Source organism: Phlebotomus argentipes, unplaced genomic scaffold (genome assembly GCF_947086385.1).
Source record: "Phlebotomus argentipes unplaced genomic scaffold, Phlebotomus argentipes genome assembly scaffold_18, whole genome shotgun sequence".
Classification (NCBI taxonomy): Eukaryota; Metazoa; Arthropoda; class Insecta; order Diptera; family Psychodidae; genus Phlebotomus; species Phlebotomus argentipes.
In genome coordinates, this window is record NW_026776177.1 from 16,883,298 (window position 1) to 16,904,435 (window position 21,138).

Below are 21,138 nucleotides of genomic sequence, written 5' to 3' on the forward strand. Positions count from 1 at the left end.
ATTATCTGTCTGGTGAATATCTCGTTATAGAATTCGTTGCTTATCAGCAAATCAATGGGCTGAGACACATGACATGTTGGGTCGGCAAGGGAGATCTCTGAGGGAATGGCGATCTGATCCACCTGTACCTTCCAATTAGGCAACTTTTGTTCCAACACTGCGGGAACAATTTGGCATGTCATCGAAAAATGGACATCTTGATTGTCAACTGCCTGCACACAACATTCAGCCTGGAATTTGGACTTGGCTCCACCTCCAACCACCCTCCCAATGTACACATCGGACAGAGATTTGGGCAGCCGAAGTCTTTGGAATAGGGGCTGTGAAATCAGATTGACTTGAGCTCCGGAATCCAGCAAAGCTCTGCACAGCTGCGGAACACCGAACTTATCCAAGACTCGTACTACAACCGTCTCCAAAAATACCTTCACAGCAGGGCGAGAGGCAGTGGAAGAGCCGACAATGGCTGTGGAGTCAGACTGTGAAGTGTCTGTGGGCCTATCATTCGATTGGGTCTGCTGCTGAGCAGGAGTGGATTGTGAGGACTCAGACTGAAAGGCTTCGTGCAAAAGTGTGTTGTGGTGTTTGGAGCATTTCCGGCAAGTGAAAAAGGTACAATCCTTCGTCAAATGTGTCTCGGTGATACATTTTCGGCACAGTTTGTTGTTCCTGACAAGTTCCAGACGTTCTATGGGGGGCATGGCAATGAACTTGTGACACTTGAACAACTTGTGGCCTTCTTTTTTGCATCCAGGACAAGGAGATTGTGCAGTGGCAGAGAGAACTGTGGCTTTTTGTGGCTTGAGATTCTTATTGCTGGTTGGGCCAGCTGGAGTGGACTTGGTGGCCTGAGATGAGGATTTGGCCGGGTAAGAATTATACTGTGCGATGGACTTTAGTCTCTCTCTCAGAAACTGCAAGAATTGGACTATCGTTGGTGATTGACTCTTAACCTCGCGAGACCACAGAACTTGGGTTTCATGGTCGAGCTTCTCCAAAAGCAAATAAATGACCCACGGATCTCTTTCCTTGACATCAAGTGCGTCGAGGGAATTTAAAACTGAATTGGCGGTGGCAATAAGATCCGTAAGAGCATCAACTGAGGGAGTGGAAATTGCTGGCATCGTGCAAAAGCGCGCAATGTGATGATGAACAACAGACTGCTGATCGTCATATTGTCCCACTAATGTGTCCCACGCAACAGAATAATTGGCATCTGTGATGGCCAAACTATCAATCAACTTCTTCGCATTTCCCTTGACTGAGGAGACCAAGTATTGCATACGTTGCACATCAGTGAGGCGAGGGTTAAGATGAACAATGCTGGTGAACATGTCTTTAAAGTGATGCCAGACAGTGTAATCACCGGAAAATTCTGGGACCGTTAACACAGGGAGCTTCAAATGGGACTGATTTCTGACGTCGTGTGGTTCTGGCCGTGGACTGTGGGCCACTACATTGGTCAGCCTATCGAAAAAGTTCTGATTGCGCACCTCTGCTTGTGCTTGATGGGTAATGAGCATGGCAAGAGCTTTTTCTAAATTAGCAATTGACGAATCACCAGAAATTTGAGCTGATGGCTGATGATTAGAGCCAGAAGGGCCAGGGATGGGCAAAGGATCATCATTATCATCCTTCCGGTCCAAAGCATCACCCAAAATTCTCCTCAACTGACTAATTCGCTCCATGATTCTCGAGTGCTCCTCATATTCAGTCACCGAATTATTTCCCGTATTCACTAGCTCTTCATGAACCATTGTGAGTTGAGCTTTAAGGTCATCAAGTTTAGTTATGTTGGAGGCAATATCTGTAGCCGAAAAGGAAGCCTCATCCTTGCGAACGGAATCAACATAATTTTCAATGCGAGTCAGGTGACCCTTAAGTGTCGCTCTTTTGCTCAGGAGAGTCATAATTAATCAGGGTGAGAGCGAAAGGAAAAAAGATGGGAAGTGCACAAATTTTCACTCTACACTGTTACAACTTACTTGGCGTGTGAAGATTGATACGGCAGAGCTGAATGGCGGCGTGGACTGCACTTGGTCACCGCAAAAGCTGGTGGACGCCTTCGCAACTTGGACGGCGTTGCCTCGAAGGGCCAAAATGGATGGGCACCAACCTGCAATTAGTCACTTATTAGCCTATGTGGCTAGGAGGGCAAAAATGGATGGGCACCAACCTGCAATTAGTCACTTATTAGCCTATGTGGCTCGGAGGGAAAAAATTTTTCTCCCCCTCTGGTGGCACAGCTTGGCTGACGGCGGAGACGAAAATGATGAGCGGCGGAGGTGAAAAAAATAGACTTTTGCACTTCACTTAAACTACTTGTATTGCAAATTTCTACACTTCAAAGGGCAAAGTTTCTGACTTGGAATTTAATTAACTCAATAAATTGTATAAATCACGATGTTATCAGTTGGACTGTCTGGTTAAGAGTGAAGAAAGTAGAAATTACACAGGAGGCAAATAGATTAAATTTTGGTGCCCGAGCGGGACTTGATAAGGAACTGGTTTGGTCTTATCTCTATGGCGTGAAGCGCATTCGACGATATTTCTGCACTGAAATGCGTCAACACAAACAATCGTCTAAGATCGACTCTAAGACTAGAGAGAAAAATGAAAATGAGGATAATCCTTCTAATTACTTGGTTAAGCTTATGATAAAACCAGAATATCTTGCAAGAATCAATTAACAGACAAACTTTGAAACTCTTCTAACATTTTAAAATAAGAAAATTAAGATTTTTTCCCCAATTAGCTCTCAAATTTTGCAAATTCCTTCCAACTCATCAATTCTCGTCACGATTAGCATTTTGAATACAATTTAAGGATGACAATTGCACAATCTTATCACACACTTTAATACCTAATAATTCTTTTCTGATATCAGAACATAAACCCGTTTCATAAATGAACACATTATCTGGACGATTTGAATGACATAAAAATAAACTCAACCTCAAAATGCGTTCAGTGATTATTACGAAGAGCAGAAAGAGGAGAGAATTGATAATTTTGTATGTAGATGTTAGCAGATGATCTCTTTCCATCGCACATTTCTCATTACAACTCCCGAATAAGGACATGCATAAATCGTCTTAATGCAAATCTCTCCACATTGAAACAAGTTTTAATCTCTACTCCGCAAATAAAATAACTCGAAATACATCCGATAACATTTCCACATATAGCATGAAATGACAAAAGTGACAAATGTTGTGTGGATTTTCCCTTTTTTTTCTCTGCTCATTATAAGTTGCCAGCGATCTGTCATGCAATTGATAAATTCTCTGCTCACTACGCGAAACAGCAGGGCGATTGGCTGCTGTGCAGAAATAGTTATGTCTATGGATAATTTTTATCTCCACCCAGAATCACTATAGATTTCTTTGCCGTGTAAGATCACACGAAATTATGCTATACAATCGCGCAATCGTCCATTCCTTCGAGCCATGCTTGATGCATTTTTGTTGCAAAATAATGTAACATTGCCTCGGCTGTTGTTGGGCAAATTCCTGCGCAACAATTGTCGGTCCACAAGGGATGGCATGGAATTGTTGTCTAGCCCCCAACTGTTCTGGAATACTATTGCGCCGAGACCCTTTTTATCCATTTGTCTTCAGCACTAATTCTTCCAACCATATTTCGTGCTCCACGACATTTATGTAAATACACAAAGATGAATTGCCTGAATTGCGCATTTCCTCTTCTACTTGTTGCATCCGCGAGATAGGGGAGAGTCACAGTAGATGAGCGCCTCTGGCAGGATTGAGAAGATGTGTGATGTTGTGGCGGACTTTTCAAAAATCTCTTTCACCCTCGGTCGCAATAATATTGACACTAAAGCCCCCACATAATCGCATTGGCTGCAGCAACAAATTGATTCTGCTGCCCAGGCTTTAAAAAGCGGTCACCGCGGAGATACTCGTAAATATCCTCTCTTTAGCACACTGCAAGACTCAATTTCTACCACATTAAGCACTTTATGTGGAGCTCAATGTAATCGCAAAATTGCACACATTGTGTGCTGACTTCTTCGATAAAATTCCCCCCCATAAATATAAGGGAAATATGCAGAAGTCTCCAGTCATTTAAAATAATTTCAAACACATTGAATGGAGGGGAAAATAAGTGGCGAATATTCGCGATATATTTAAAAGGTATGCGTCAGTAGGGATTGCTGGCAGCTCTGCAATCGTGTGTGGGATGCGAGCGTATCTCAGACTGACTTTTCTCCAATCTATATCAATTTAAATATATGTATTTGCGGCGCACTCGAGAAATGCCACATGGAGAGAAATGGCAAGAAAATTGCAACGCTGACGACCCATTAAATGCCCATAGACAGTAAATTGGTTTCTAACACTGCACACAACGCCTGTGATTCTAATGCTGCAACGTCGTGATACATATAAATTTGCCAAGACTGATGCCCAATTTCTGTTCCTCCTCACTTAATGAAATCCGCGTTCATCTAATAACACGGTGTCGAATTCTGAGCCGCCACGGCATCGAGAAAAATCTGGCATTTGAGCACAGAATGTTGCCGAGATAAAGCAATGCTTCCTAAGGAAATTATCTTTTGTATAACAGTTAAAATAGTTCGCTATACAACAATGTATAAGCGACAATGGGTAGAAACTGACAGAACAATATAATATCCAGAAATTAGAAACATATTTTTGCAGCTTAGTTTCAGTACCAATTTAAGTCTGAATACATGCGGATAAGTTGTAAGAAGCAGAGACAAAAACAATGGTTCAATATATATACACATATATACATCAGAAATGAGTTGAACAAGATGCCAATGAGATTTTCTAGATTATACGGACATGAGAAATTCGGAGTTATTTATGCACAACATTGTAAAATACACAAATAGAGTGATTTTGAAATGATGATAAGTGATAAATTTGTAGATTTATACCCAGAATGGAGCTCACAGACTTAAAGTTGAATTTGGTCATTGAAAAATTCACTGTAAATAAGGGAGAAATACTTATTTTGTCACATAAATTTCACTGTGAGTCGTGACGCTTTCCAAATGCAACGATGAATTGGTGAGAAAAACCTTATGTAGCACATTTCCAATTCTGTCTGCAATTCTCACATCGTCTCAGCCACTCTGGCGAGGCATCTCTAATCTGCCAGAGTGTTGAAAAAATAAACAATTATCGAAAAGTTCAAGTGTTGCATCTCCGTCGGCAAATAAACAGCGAAAGAAGTATATCGTGAGGATTGGGAAAAAAGGGGTTTTATATTGAGGAACTGAGCGTGATATCGCGTCTTAAATTAAGTGTAAAAAGTAAATTTATCAGAATGCATGGGCGTGAATATTTTCGAAGCCATTCTCTGCAGCACTTTCAAGTCCAATGCCAATTGCTCTGGCCTCGGCCGCGGATTCCTGGCGCTGCGAGATTTTCGTGAAAGTCTCTGAAAATGTTTGGACAACGTGGGTGATTGCGGTGAGATTGGTGAGTCCCCAATAAAGCGAAGGAAATCATGATTCTTCACCATGTTTGCCATTCCTCCTGGTAAACTCTCGTTGGCATTATTTATAGCGCGGCCTCGCGAAATGCAACAACACTGTTGCGCTCAATACATCATTATACCACGCTACATTGGAGTTGCAGCGCGCTGAGGAACCGGTTCCACCTTAGAATTCAGCCTTTTTGCAGTACTTAACAGATGGCATTCATACAATGTATCCATACTGAGCACGTCGGCATGGCTTTTTAGCCATTCTCCTTCGGGAGCATTGAGGCTTTCCCAACTATCTGAAATTTCACGAAATCGCATCAACTTCGACCGCGCGCTGAACTTTCCAAAAGGCGCAATTATGCAAACGCCGCAGCAATCATCCTCGATTACACTCTCCTTGTTCAGATCTAATCGATATATGAACCTGTGATCTTCACAATGGGTCAAACTGTCTGTTGCCCAGGGACAAAAACTCACTCAACACCAATCTTCCGACAATATCAGTCGGACTGATCTGTAGAAACTCCCCAAATGGCAACAGACAAAAACCCGCAGTCAATAAAGAACCACGGGAGCCTTTTGTGTTGGGATGATTTGCAAAGCCCAAGAAATTGAGTTTTTGCGTGACAATATCCTGCATGTTTATGTAAATAAATCCAGAGTTAATTTGGAGATTATGAGAACTATTTCAGACGATGAGAAAACGACCAAAAAACACTCTCATGCAGGTGTTTGCGAATTTCCTCAGAAAAAAAACAACAAACTACCGTTCAAATGAACGCAAAACTCTAGAATAAAGTTGTCTTCTCACCCTATAATTAACGCAGACAAGTGGAAAATTTTTTAAATCAGCACGAAACTTTTAGAATCGAAGATAAATCTATTTAAGTTACCCTTTCAAGCGTTGGGTGCTTTGTAAATCTTATTTTGAATAGTGAAGAGAAGTGGTTTATTTAAACTGCGCAATACTGGTTCTCGAGTCAAAATGCAAATTGTTCTAGAGTCGAGTTAATCAGTCGCGGGCTTAGTCGCTACTGAGCTTGAGTCGGCCCAGGCTGAGGGCCTGTCCGACGGGCAGGCGAAAGGACAAAAAAGGACGGGAGCGCACTTACTTGCCGCGGTGTTGTTCCTGATGGTCGGGTTGACGGGCGCCAACTTGCGGCTGGATGGCACGGGTTCGCCGGTGGCGGAGCAGGGCGTCGCCGAGGAGGAGTGGCAGGAGCCCTCGAGGGACCTGGCCGGCGTGGGCACCGTGATGGGCACCGGCGGCTCGCTGTCGCACTGGCTTTTGGGCGTCGCGAGTGGGCACAGGGCTGGCGGTGGCGTCGGCGGCACCTCATCCGCGGAGATCTGGCGCACCTCGTCCTGAGCCTGAGCACGTCTGAGGGCCGTCTGCAGGGCCATCACCCGCTGCCGTTCGGCCGTGAGGCGGCACTTTTCGCAGTTGCAATAGCGAAACTTGCAGTAGCGCTTGTGCCCCTTCAGGGCGATCTTGAGGCCGTGATTGCGACAGCGGGCGCAATTCGGTGGCGTCCTCGGGATCAAGGAGTTGCCCTTGGAGCCCTGGGCTCCGCCGCACAACTCAGACTTCGAGTCTGTGAGGTCCGAGCTGGACATCACGCTGCTCCACGTATTGGGCTCCGACACCATCAACAGCGTGCCACTTTTGATGATCACACCAGAGCTTGAGACAGTCGAGCTTCGTCTCGTGGTCCGCCCACTTTTGTCACACACTCCAGAGGATCAAAATGAGCTGCGATGATGGGGACTTGTGCTTTCAGTTATTGAAATTACCGTCTGTGACTTGTTGCATCTGCCGTGGGCAAACATTCATCACTCTTTGCCACCTTCTCTCACTCTTCGTCGCACTGATTGCCTCTTGGCATGCCTCCGTTTGCCCCCAGGCGCGCCGGTCAATCAACCACAACAACCTGATCGCGCGCTTTGGCCCTACGATTGGAGATCCCAACGGGTTCACGATCGCCTGATGCAGATCAGCTAAGTACCACTAATTCGGATCTTAAGGGTTCATTCAAGAAATTGTCACTCGTGTCTTCGAGTTTTGGCAGCTCTTGCGGACGGCACTCGTTTCCGCGATAAGTACTTAGCACAACGGAAAAAATAGCCAGCGGCTGAAGCGCGAAAGCTCGACTGTAGTTCACGAAAACCACCTCAAGTTGCAGACATTAAGGTACATGACAGAGCGACTATGTGCGATATTCACTGTGTTATGTACTCTGCCAGCAACAAGTCACTAAATCCATACAATTGTTGCATATATTGCTGCACATGCAACGCTCCTCTCGCGAAATGTTAACAACAATGTTGCAATTAGACAAGACTTCTAATAAGTCCACACACACAGCGTGACTTCAAAGGTTTTTTTTTTGTCTACCACACAGTAGTTTTCAATTGAATTTATTTCTGGTTGACCATTACGTGAGGATTCACCGTGTCCGTGCAATTTGCGGATTTGCGGGCAATTAATCAACACTTGCTCGCGTCGCGCCTTCACATGAAGTTCTGACCACCCGTGATATTTGAATTTCTTCGCAATTAGCAAAATATGACTTCCGAAAATGTCTCGAGAAACTCTCGCGATGCACTTCTACGATAGCAATCTGTGAGTGTCGCAACTACAACTGGCGATTGCAGAACAGCCACTGAGAGTATCGAATGGATGCGACGGTGATTTGAGCTGTGTGACACGAACGGAGGACGGCTTGCAACTGAACACAGGCAATGCCTTCGGTCTGGCGATGCATCGCATTATACAATCCATGCTATGTATCGACACACTGACGAGTGTGCTTCGCTCTCAGCAAAATCGCGTCAATGCCAAGATATTTCGCCGCTCAACGTCATTCACTGGCTATTTGCAATCTTCCCGGCGTTGCACACACGGACACTGGCCGAAGGAGCGCACATGTGCCGCCATGGTGTGTGTGCGAGAGTCGAAAAGGGGAACTCATGTGAAAGAAGCGTGTCTCGCGATTACATGCCCTCCACTTCCCGGTCACCTGCCAAGTCGGCGCAGCCCGCAATCCCACGTATCACCTTATCGTGGGTGATCGCCGTGGCTAACTGTTCGCCTGGACCCCCTCGCGAACGCCCCACTGGCGCGCTGCAACCTTTCGCGCGACTCAGTGTTTGCGCTCTAATTGCAGAAGCACCCTCTCGCAAACAAACACAGAGGCAGAGCATGACTGAGAGCACTATTTCTCCTCCTCACTCTTTACGCGCGCACATTTTCCCGCCACAAGAGAGAGGCAAAGTGTCTGTGCGCGATTTATATAACTGTTCGGCGCACCGAGAGCGAATATGTATGCAAGTGCAGATGCATGACGAAAATAATGATGCACAACTGCAGCGAGCGTTTAAGTTTGTCAAATTTTCATGTCACGCGCAAGAAGGGTTGATTCGGTCGACACGAAACCTCTTCTCTTTCGGCTCTACAATGAATAGCCGCTGCTTGAGATAATTTCAGCTCATTACAGAAGATTAAGAAATAAAAAAAAATCGTTCACAGCAAATAACGACAACTCAATTAAATATTTTGTTGCAGAAGACATCAACATATACTTATGACGTGCCTATGTATCATATCAAACCTGAATCTTTGTTCTTTGTTTCTTTGTATTTCAATAAATAAAAGGTTTTTATCTGTTTGACTACAAAAAAATGTAAGATTTCTTAGTAAAAACACACGAATGTTAAAAATTTTCTTGAGCTGCAGAGGAATCTATAAAAAAATCAGCTTTTCATAATTGTACTTTTCATAAGGGAGAATATATGCCATATTTTTGAATTCTTGAAATATAGAACTTTGGAAAAAAGTAATGTAATGTATGAAAAAATTATTTCTTACAACTTTTTTGGATAAAATGCACTCAAAGCTTATTTGAAATTGACTTTTGGCCAATCAGTTTATCTATTAACTTTGCCATATTTTAGTACAAATTCAAATAAATACCAATAAAATCAACAAAATAATTATTATATGGCAATAATAAACACTTTATCAAACAATTATCGGGAGTTTGAGTGAAAATTCGGCACATTTTGAAATTAACGCTAAATTTTCAATAGATTTCTCATAGTTTTTAATTCACGTGTCGACTTGAAGCCAAGGAAATCACTACCGCGTAATGAATCTTCCTTCGCCGCATAATCTTATTGGCCAGCATAATTACAGATTAATTAATGTCTGAATGAAGTGAATATATCCACACAGGTAACATGACCTTTTCCAATTGCTGGGCAAACAGTCAATATTTATCATAATAAACCATGTTCCACACGCATCTTTTTAGGATAATAATACATATGCCAGATGAGCAAAATGTGTTCCTGCATATTTCTTCGCCACAGTGCCTCTCATATGCATACATGCTCAAACATGCCTTCCGGGTTAACATCTCTTTCAACTATGAGGAGTATTTTATTGCGCTCATGAAGCGCACGGGGTGAAGGTTATCTGAGAGAAATTTATTATCACTTCTTAAGCCATCTGTATCTTCTCATATTGTGGAGCGCGCGATCTGGAACTCATGCCCTTCCGCTGATTCCTGAGGACCAAAAGGTTCACGCTGAGCCTCACGATTTTTCGTTCTATTTGCCAGATAAGAAATTCAATTTGTGCAGCAATGCAAATTCTATGATACATTTTCAGTATTTCTACTGATCTTACATACAAATAGACTTGCCAAGCTTGAAGGTAATCCTCTCTGGGGTGTTTTGAAAAAGGAACATTCTCATAGATATGAAATACAATTCCTGCCAGACTTGATTGATTTCTTGCAGAAAAGGTAGCAAATGCATAATTGATTGTGTGTCTGATTGTCAAATCATTTGAAGGCATTAATAATCTCATTTGCTTGATTTATGTCAAGTGTGTATCTTGCCAGTTTAGCGTCTAAATTCTGTGTATCAAAAGCGATCAATGCGGAACATGAAAAAATGCGATTACTCGCGATTACTTAAGTCAGCGCAGAGAGTAACAAGTTCTCTGCACGCAATTGAGGAATCGCAATAAAGAAATTCCGATATCAGATGTAGAATGACAATTTGTTAACACATTATTGCATTTAAGGGGAAAGTCACTAGCCGATTTTTGAGGAATCCTAATTTTCTCAATCAAATATTTAAATATCATATTGAAGTAAAACTATTAAATAATTAAAAATTGAATATTTTAAGCAAAATATTTAAATAAATCAAGTTTTGTTTAAATATATTCTAAATACTTAATTAAATTTTAAATATATTTAGGATTTGATTATATTTTCCACATATTATCGCCAGAAAGCAGCAAAGTTGGCGTGGAGAACGCATTTCTCATCGTATTTTACGCATAATTTATTCCCTATTCTCACAGTCTATGACTTCCGGGTCTGATTCTGGTCAGGATGGTTTAAGAAATATAATCAGAACTTCTACCTGTCTTCAAACTGCTGCCCTCTAGCGGCAATTTGTGGAGAAAAGAATCACAATTTAAATAAAAATCACGAATAATCAAAAAATGATTGAATAATCAGAAAGTTAAAAGTCTAAAATCGCGAGTGATTTTCCCCTTAATTCCACCCCAAGACGCTTCACATCATCTGGATATATATTTGCATAAGATATGTATTTCAGATAAGATAATTTGCGATCAAATATGTATGTAAAAGAATTTAACTTTATAACAATGTAAAGGATTAATTCAGAAGTCAAACACAATTATTCAATTTTGTACGATTCATTTAACGTGTGAAGAATAAATTTACATGAACAATAGAGTTTGTATACATTTGATTTTTGTGTAACGTTTGTACGAATATCCAAACAGAAATACTTGTATTGGAAAGCTCGTACGTCAGTGAATTTTTTTTGCATCTCTATAAATAGATTTAATTACAAATCTCTTCAAATATGTGTGTATTTTTTTTATGTATTATTTTCATTGGTTTCGTTTGAATAAATCTTTTCACCAAGAAATATTGATGGATCTTTAGCACTCTCCGAAATGCCATTTGCATTCTTTCAACGTGATTATTCTCAACTGAGTGCATAAAAAATCAAATGGCGAGTATATAATTTTATGGGTGATCGCTGTTAAAGATTTGTATGTAACTTATGAAGATGCTCTGCATATACATATATAATTAAATGTAATGCACATAACTCTTAATATTAACATCCACTGTGAAAATCATTGCCACAAGACTGGCTGTCTGCGGGGCTTTGATCTGTCTGCATTTTCTTCTTGCTTTCCACATGGTCATAATGATACAAAGAACCTTGAAAATTTCACTGTTGAGCAACTTTGCAGAAATTGTAAAATCATATTCTAATTCCAGTCCTTTGCCTGCGACACTGGCATGAATTTATTTGCTTAAGTGGATCACATAATAGCATTAATTTTATCATTAAATCCGTTATTATTTATGATCGAGGCGAACAGAACTTGAGGTGGAAAATAAACAAATATATACATGTATAAAGTATTTTTGCAACAGTTTAGCATCACTTCTTTTCCCCTCCCATCAAAAGTGCTTCGATGCGCGCAGAAATGCCCAAGAAAAATTGCGTTGACCGGCGCCAAGTTAGTGGATTCGCGGTGAAAAAAATTTAAATTAGACAGATGTTTGACCTCGTCTGGGTAAATTTTGCAATTCTGATACAATGTGACTTTGTCTGTGGTCCTTATCTCAGCAACGCCGTCGCGAATATAGTGCGCCAATGGAGGCTCTCAGATTGTGTGAGCGAATGGGAGAAATGTGGCAAAAAATGTACAGTTGAGACTCCATGTCTTTAGAACATAAATTAAGTCACACAACACACTCTATCAGTTTTTATTGAAATTCGCGATACTGCTCATAGTTTACACGTAGAAAAAGAGCACAACGGACTATTTATTTTCGCACACCACGTAATTTAACAGCTGTCTCGATGTATTGGCGAACACAATGTGGCGAATTGAATTGATAAAGTCATACACAAAGTAAGTGATATAAATTGATTCCAGGTTTAATCCAATTGTATTCACAGATGTTATGCGATCGTGACTTACAAAATGCACTACAATGTGGTTGATAAAACACAGTGATTGTGATTAAATATCCTTAAACTGCATTTACTGCCACTTTCTGCTTCATTTGTGGCAATTCACCAACACTTGAGAGTAAAACGCGTTATCTGTGTGAGCATTTGTATGAAATGCAGATTATCGTTTCGTTCTATATCAAATAGATCAGATCTGATGATTTTATTTTAGCTCCAATAAATTGAAAGGTTGCGGCCGGTTGGAAACTGCACAACGCGCGATTCTCACTACACTGCGATCCGCTAATATCGCTGCGGTATTTGCAGTATCACATTTGAAGATAATTTAAATATAGCCGAGAAGTCACCAACACACAGCAACAATTCGCAACAAAGTCACGTCTCGCATGAATATGTATTTCGCGATGATTATTTGCAAAATCTTGACTTTTCGCGATTCTCAAGAGAACACCTCCGCGACGAGCGATAGGAGATCGTCTGGCATTGCGATACTGGTCGCGCACAGATACACTCGCGAAAATGGCACTCAATCCAGCCTCAATTGCAGGCGCTTTTATCAGCAGAAACACACTGTTCGAAAGCCCCGCGATCGAGACGCTAAGTGACCAACTTCCACGCAGCTCAAGCCGACTCTGCGCGCGAGTGTGCGATGTGCAAAAGTATCGACAAAATTGAAAGAGATAGAGGTCCCCCTCCAGCCATAAATAATTCATTCTCAGGGCAATAGCGTGGCTCACCTGAGCACGACTTTCGTTTTTCTCAGCCAACATTCTTGCACTGCTGCAGTGCCTAATAATGTGCCTCTGGATTTAGTGTCTTTCGGGTCCTTTGGCCCTTGACATCTCATCTCGCCATCCGACATGATCCCAGCCGATGGCTTCGCACGTGACACACTTCCAACTGTATCTCTATTGAGCGTCTTAGATATGTATCGTGGACCGTTACGTTGAGACATAAAGTAGACACTGCCCGATTGAATAATGGTCCCCAAACTCTTTGGATTACTCAATTTCATAATGGATTTTGTTGAAACTTGCCCATTAAAGGGTGAATGAGGTTTCCCGATGTTGATAGTTAGATCGCAACCATACAAATATATTATCACAAATCTATAAGACAGTAAATTCGAACCTTCTAAAGCCTAGGTACCTACTGATGGTGTAATAAATTGAATTTTAATTAAAGGTTTTGGTAAGGCCCTCCCTCTCGAGTGCCGCGCCCACTTTAACGCCACTCTTCTTCTTTCCTTTTAAGTTTCTCGTGTTAACTTGACTTAATACGTCTCTCGAATATCACACCCATTCAGGGAGTCTTTTCGTTTCTCTTGGACGAAGAGAAAGAATAATCTAGAACGAGGAATGTTTATTGCTTCAAATGGAACAGGTTTTGTGGATCCCAGCAGAAAATTGTGACAAATTTAATCTCTTTAAAGACGCTGTATTTTTGCTGAAACACTTTGGAATATCATTTAATTAGCCAATAGAAATGATTATCAGAGAAAAATTAACCGGCTTTTGACCAAACTTTCATATAGACACTATCTCTAAGATGTCTTAAACCGGATTAACATTCCATGCTGCCAAATCTGGAGAACGAGACTGACTAAACAGACTTGTACTTTGTGTGCAACTGTCCCATTCTCATAAATCTCTTCGTTCTAATCTCTCTTCATCTCAATCAGAACGCTAATGTTTTATCTTGTTCTAAATTCCAGATAAGAAGTGTACGAAAAATTTCCAAATCCTCTCCATCGCATTGCTTGAAATGGCATGAAATGCCAGAAAATCCAGTACTGAAGATATTTTATACATTTCACCCTTTCACTTTGAGATCATGTCGAATTGTTCTTCACAAATACCAAAAAAGGCTATTTCAAAAGTATGTGAAACGCCGAAGATTGTGTAGTATTCGAGGCATTCGTGTGTGGGTGGAAACCTTTCTGTGCAGGAAAATTACAAAGTAAACTTCCATCAGCATTCTATAACACATAAGAATGCGATAAGAGACATAATGTTGATTGAGACAACGGCATTTCCAATGTTAAACTAAACTCTGCATTCCTCGTCAAGCAAGGAAAATAAACTAGAACTTTATGCAACCAGTTTATGTGAAATTGTCAATGAATATTGAATTACACAAATTAGAAATGACTTGATTCCAAGCAACCTTCATTCCTTATAGTATTTTTTTTTCCTCCTCGATATTTTGTGCAATTTCTTCGCCATTCACTTTGTCTTGTGACTTGGCATGCAGAATATTCAGCGCGAGGCTCAATATTTTCTCCATCCTAGTCATAAATACCCTACAGTGGATATTTGCACAAGTTGCAAGTGTTAACTGAATGACGGTTTCGTTTGCATAAGACAAATATTTTGAAGAAAAGTCGACACCTTTTATTACGCTGGCTGCATGGAATGCAAGGATGTCGTGCGCGTTTTTACTGTGAAAGTTCAATCCTTAAATTGTCTCTCCATTAGCCACTCGAAATTCACTCAACACACATTGTACATGATATTTTTTTTTGGAATGAAACTAATAAGCGTTTCTGTTGAACTCCCAATTAAAATTCATGAAAATGAAAAGAGGTGTGAAAGAATTCATTTTTCCCACTGCTAAATTGCTTCCCTTCAAGCATTTCCCCACGGAGTTGTGATATAAAAAGTGAGATTCCTTTGAGGTGGCACAAGAAATGGACACAATAATGACCGAATATATTGTGTCATGTAATGAAGTACAAGAAATAATATGCGACAATTTCGTGATTAATATCTGTAATGGGAATTATAATTTTTGCTCTTTGATTGCATGCTAAATTATATGCTCTACGCACATTGTATGTTTGCAGAACACATCGTGTGAGGTCAACGAGAGCGATTGAGTTATACTGATGAGAGTCCTATAGCGATGGCAATTAAGATACGACGTGTGATATCAACTTAGTAAGTGTCGTATATAATCTACTGCCTCTTCAAATTAATATCAATGTGCATGATATAATTTTCCTTTCAATTAACACTAGTGAAAGTTGATTGAAAATTACAAATTGTCATCTGTCTTCTTGATAGCTTCATTCATCAAAGTCGTGTGACACTCTGGAGAGCCATGCAATATTTATATGGAAATTGGAGTTTTGATAAAAATTCTTTTCGAATCTCCTGTGATAGGCCAAAATACCACGAATATCCACTTGATATGCACAAAGTTGCCGAACACAGAGAACAGCATAGAAAAGAACTTATCTCCAAAGTCGTGGATTGAATTTAAATATAAAAACGGAAACTAAATTATTTCGCATATTTTTTTTATACATGATACTTTTCTCTTTTTTTGCTTAAAAGTGTATTTCAGTTTATGTATGAATGAGACTTGTCGCTTCATTCTTTGCCAGAGACGAATGAGCAGAAGATGAAGAGTTGAATACACAGTGAAAAAAAGGTGTATGTCTTGTTTATTTAAACGATGATTTTTGCCTTGTTATTATTTTCAGTGTATTTAGGCATTCGTGTGAAATTTCACACTGAAATTCACCGAAGCATTCACCTCAAATTACATTCTGGAAATGATTCTGCGAATGATACGTTTCAATTAAAAGGCGTATTGATGAAATGATCAACGAAACTTTGAAGTACACTTCTTGCCAGTCTCACTATCAAGATGTTATGCTTCGGCCCTCGAGCAGTCGCTTGGCATTCGAGTTCGGCGGCACCTCTGCTTTTTTATTGAGTTAATTTATCATTCAATTTTGTACAAGGTTTAATTATTGCAGAAACATTCCCTTTTTGCACACCATTTATTCCCTTCTCGAGAGCACTCAATGATGATAAATTGAGGTGAAAAACAACTCAGATCTTCCTTAAATGTGCAACGCAGCCTCCGCAGCCGTTGAGCGGCGAGCAAAGCAGGACTTGGACAATCCTGGAGGATTTTTTTCCCTTTTCCGGCAGCAATTGTTTATTGTGTTTTTCCTCTAATGAGCTCCAACAATGTAGCGATCATGTAAGAATTGTCAAGAGAAGGCAAGAAAAAGTCATTTCTATTGCCTCTGTATATCCTGAGCAGAAGCGCTAAAGATGAGTGGAATGAAAGAACATACAAAGCTTGCACTTCTGAGCAGGAAGATTGTTGTTTTAGTAAATTTATTTAATATCATCTGCAGCTCTTCGATCTTCATCTGAACCATTTGGGATGATCTTCATCATCTTCAAAAAAAGTAGATGAATAGATTTTCGCTATCAAAACACGGCTGAACACTTTACATGTGTTACAGATATGCACCTTTGTGACAATGATATTAAGTCGTGTTATGTTTACATTTCATGCACGACGTCGCAGCTCTCTAGTCAATTCATCATTTTCTTAAACGTGATGACATCATCTTTCGGTTCATGCTCTTTCTTAAAGTTGCTAGCGAAACAACTGACTCCCATTCGCTGCTTTTGGTCAATTTTCTCGTCAACTTTCGCAATTGGTCAGGTTTATTTTCAACTTAACATGAGCATTTTTTGCATGCACAATTGTACGTTCGACATTTTCCGATATGTCAATGTATGTTTGTATTTGTTTAATATTTCAGTTTTGATCTAAAGAGCGTGATTAAGAAAATTCCTCAAATACCACGAATTACACCTGGAAAAATAATTATACAATGTGACTCTATTTACTTGCATTCAACTGTAATTATTTCTCTGGCCAAAATTTATACATTTACAAATACTAATTTGGTCTCTTGAGATTCTCAACTTCCAAATCAGGTAATATTTCAATCCCCCATAACTCTATTAAATCCCGTATAAACCTCGAATAACGAATTTTCAAGCTGATATTTGAGCACTTAATAGACAAATTTAATTGTGAACCTTGCAAATACATTTTCCCACATATATTTGTTCCTTTGGCTACACAGCAGCTCCTGAATGCAACTCAGAAAGGCCAGAGAGACAAAATAGAATTGCAAAAGTTGTTCCTGTTTGATAATACGACGAAGAGAGATTATTTATAATTACATCTATTTGGTACAACTTGGCAAATTCAATAATAATTGTGGACACTCTCTTGGGCACTTCGCATTCGACTGTGTTGATCAAAGTCTCTCTCTCTGCACTTTCCGTTGGCAAACAATGGAGTTATTTTACTGTACAAATTGAAATTTCTGGGGAAATTTCAGAGTTCAGGGTGAGAGAAAGAAACCCTCCTCATAAATTTACTCTTGTATGCGGCGATGTGTGAAGAGGGGGGAATTCTCTTGTGGATTGAGCACGTATAAATTCTTTTAGTTCACATTCATTTATGATACTGTGCAAAGTGATAATCGCAAAGGAATTAAGCACGAACAAAGCGTCACTGTGCGATTTGTAGCGAGGACACAGTTTTAGTCGAGCCTCCGCAATGCGTCATGACTTACATGCAGCATATGCGTTGTCCCAATGGTCACTCACTCACCCACTAACCGCTCCGCACGCCCTCTCAGCAACCAGAACAGCCGAAAAGTAGAGGATATGCGGATTATGTCTCGGCTAACCGAAAAAACCATTGAATTCAATTTCATTGCTTCAAGCAAGCATGAAACATGTATTGACAAATGCCGGAAAGATTCGAGAAAACCCTTTTTCTGGCCAAATATGATGTCCAATTTGAGAAACAACTGCGCAGACGGGAAACATGCTTTTTCCAAAGGAAAAGCGCGCGTTGTTCCAATTCCAAACTTCTTTCGCTGGTGTCAAAATTGCGTCTGGACGCACTGAAGACCTGCTGGCCAGGAGCATCGGAAGCTTCTGGAAGCTATTGAGAGCTTCTGAACGGAGCGTGCTTCGCCCAGATCCAATAACACCAGCATTTTTATGATTTTAAAAACTTTATTATTCAAGAGAAATTAAACAATATAATTTTTTATATATATCATAAATACATAATTAAATAAATAAAACAACTCTTTGTATTCCGAATCAATGATTTTTATACAATTTTCTTATAATTTCATCATTACCTTTTTAGTATTTCCTTTCCTCGTCTTCTCAAAAAAATTTGCCATTTTTTGTTCACATTAGTTTCGCCCAAAACTTGTAATTTTTGTCACATTTCTTCTCTTTTTTTTCGCATTTTTGTCATTTAACCCAAAGTTCAAAGTTTGTGAAACGCTTTCTAGTTTTTCTTCATCATATTTTAAAATTTTTTTCTTCTCTTTTTCTAGGAAAATTTCGTAATTAATGTCAACGATTCCGAATGGTTTAGAGAACTGGAACAAAGGTTATACAGAAAATTCAGAAGAAACATTTTGCAAATAAATGAAATTGTACATCATGAATATTCTATGTGTTTTGCTTGTTTTTCAATGCATGCTTCTCTCTCTCTCTCTCTGTAAGGTAAATGATATTCTTAAGAATATTAAGTAATATTGTTGTGAGAATCAAGTTATATTGATAAGAAAATTAAGTAATTGCACAGAAATTATCAACTGAAAAAAGTTCACAAATTGGAGTCACTTAATGAGAAGTAAACTAAAGAAATCCTATTTCTTATGATACAAAAATTGTTAGTGTACGTCGTTCTTGCATATTCATCACTCAAATATGCCTCGCAATTAATTATAATTAATTAAATACACCAAACAGTTTTGAAAAACTTCTAAAGATAATAACATGTAATGGACAATGACACGCTTTTAAGTTTTACAGATAAATAATTCGGCGTAAATATTATATTGATACTTGCTTTAATGATTATGATGTTAAGTTTAAATAATGTGATTGGTAATCTTTATGTCAATTTATATTATTTTCTCATCATTTCACTTTGTTTTCTCATTTTTTTTCTTCACTTTTATTACTTGGAATTAAAAAACGGCGTAAATGTGCGTCAACCATTTTCGAATTTTTTTTACCTTTTGGTCTTCTCATGTTTTTTTCTACTTCATGCTTGTTAGCTTTTCAATTCTCTTATCAATAGTTTTACTTAATTTTTTTTGTCACTTTTTTACACAAATATTTCACTTTTTCTCATTTTTTTTTCATTACTCGATAAGATATTCTTATTAATTCGATTGGCCTCTACAATTATGCTCTTTTATCGTCCAATCGTCAAACAGACGCCAATAATACTTGAGATTTATACACAATGCAATTAATTGTAATATATTTCTTTTTCATCATTAATTTTTTTTTCACTTCAATTATTTTATAAGGTTTTTTGTACGTTTCACAATGGCTAGCTTCGACTTTTTTTTCCTTCTTGCTTTTCGTCTTCACTCTTCGACCTGGTTGTCTTGATCTGTTTTCCTTCATGCTTTTCGGTTTGGTCCACAAAGATCTTCCAATTGACTCGCGCTAATGCGAATCTTCTTCTTTGTCAAACCTGATGGAGAATTTAGGAGAATAATCACGTCTTCTCTACCCATAGAATTAGATACCATAATAGATTTCATTTTTTTCGTTAATCAGTGTTGCTTTTCCCATGTCTCTCGCCTCACTACATAGTTTAATTCTTCTTTCTTCGAAATTGTAATTCATTCTTCAGCATTATTAAATATATAGAAACATTTTAATCCTTTCATTTATATACCTTCTATATCTATTCAATAATAATAGTTTTTTTTATGATTAATTGGTAATTTTACATAATACAATAATAAGGGGTTAGTACTAATTTATAAATTGTGTTTTTTGTTGTCTTTTAGTCCTTTTTACAAAATTATCCTTAATTTTCCTCTCATATTTTTTGACCATTGCACGACAGTTCGGCCCTGGCGATGAGGATGCAGATCCTCGTTCAATACTCCACACACTTCCTTCATATTTCTGAGCTTCACATGCCATAACTTTTTCACCCACCATTTCTAAATATTTATCAATATTTACACTTTTTGCATCATCAAAGTCCCTAAATTTACTTTATTCATCATTTTTTTTTCTTCATATCTTTTATCCGACGTTCCTAAGCCTAAAATGATAAAATAGAAAACAATTACTTTTCTATATAATATTTTCATTTATCTAAAATTTTTCTATATAATGACTTTTTTCATCCACTTTTTTCTCGTTTAAATTTTGCTTTAATATTAGTTTTTTTTCTTGATTATACTTTTCCATCATGTTTTTTTTCTTCTTGTTTTAAATACACCAACGTTTAGAAAATATTGATACAAAAATACTCCTTTCACAATAGTTATGTACTTGATCGCATTGGATAGTTTCTCTGTCTCACATTCAGAAGTGTGTGATAAAACGATCGAAATTATGTCGCGATCCTCAATTCTGCATCCACACCAACAGATGCCGCTGTCATGCTGGATTTTTCGTTCAATTTGTCATTACACATAATTTTTTTTTTACACATTTCCTTTATTTAATTACGCCAGTGTTTGCCTTTTTGTCCTTCGAATCTGTGTGAAAAATATTTCCTTCTACACTACTTTTTAGGTTGCATTTTTTCTCCTCCTGAAATTATAAAACACTCCCTCATCGTCTCAATGGATAGACTTACTTTACTGTACTTATTTCTTAATGGCGCAAAATACATAATTTTGTCATCACTCACATGTATTTTTTTTCTCGAAAAGTCTCTCTTCACACTCACTCTTTCCTAAAATATCTCTAAATTTGTCCTTTTCACACCTCT

At 38.9% G+C, this 21,138-nt stretch overlaps 1 protein-coding gene across 5 annotated transcripts in view; it reads right to left on the reverse strand.

The window, feature by feature from the left end:
- The window catches only part of LOC132260261 (protein doublesex), a 72,028-nt gene extending 59,036 nt beyond the window's left edge, over positions 1-12,992 (reverse strand). For 2 of the 5 annotated variants that reach the window (XR_009468355.1, XM_059758272.1), the window contains exon 1: positions 6,594-8,428. Coding sequence is in view for 1 of the 5 variants with exons in the window: in XM_059758272.1 (XP_059614255.1) it covers positions 6,594-7,131 (538 nt within the window). In the remaining 4 variants the exon portion in view is untranslated. The other 3 variants (XR_009468357.1, XR_009468358.1, XR_009468356.1) reach the window with 3 other exon arrangements.
- Between the last annotated feature and the right edge of the window lie 8,146 nt (positions 12,993-21,138).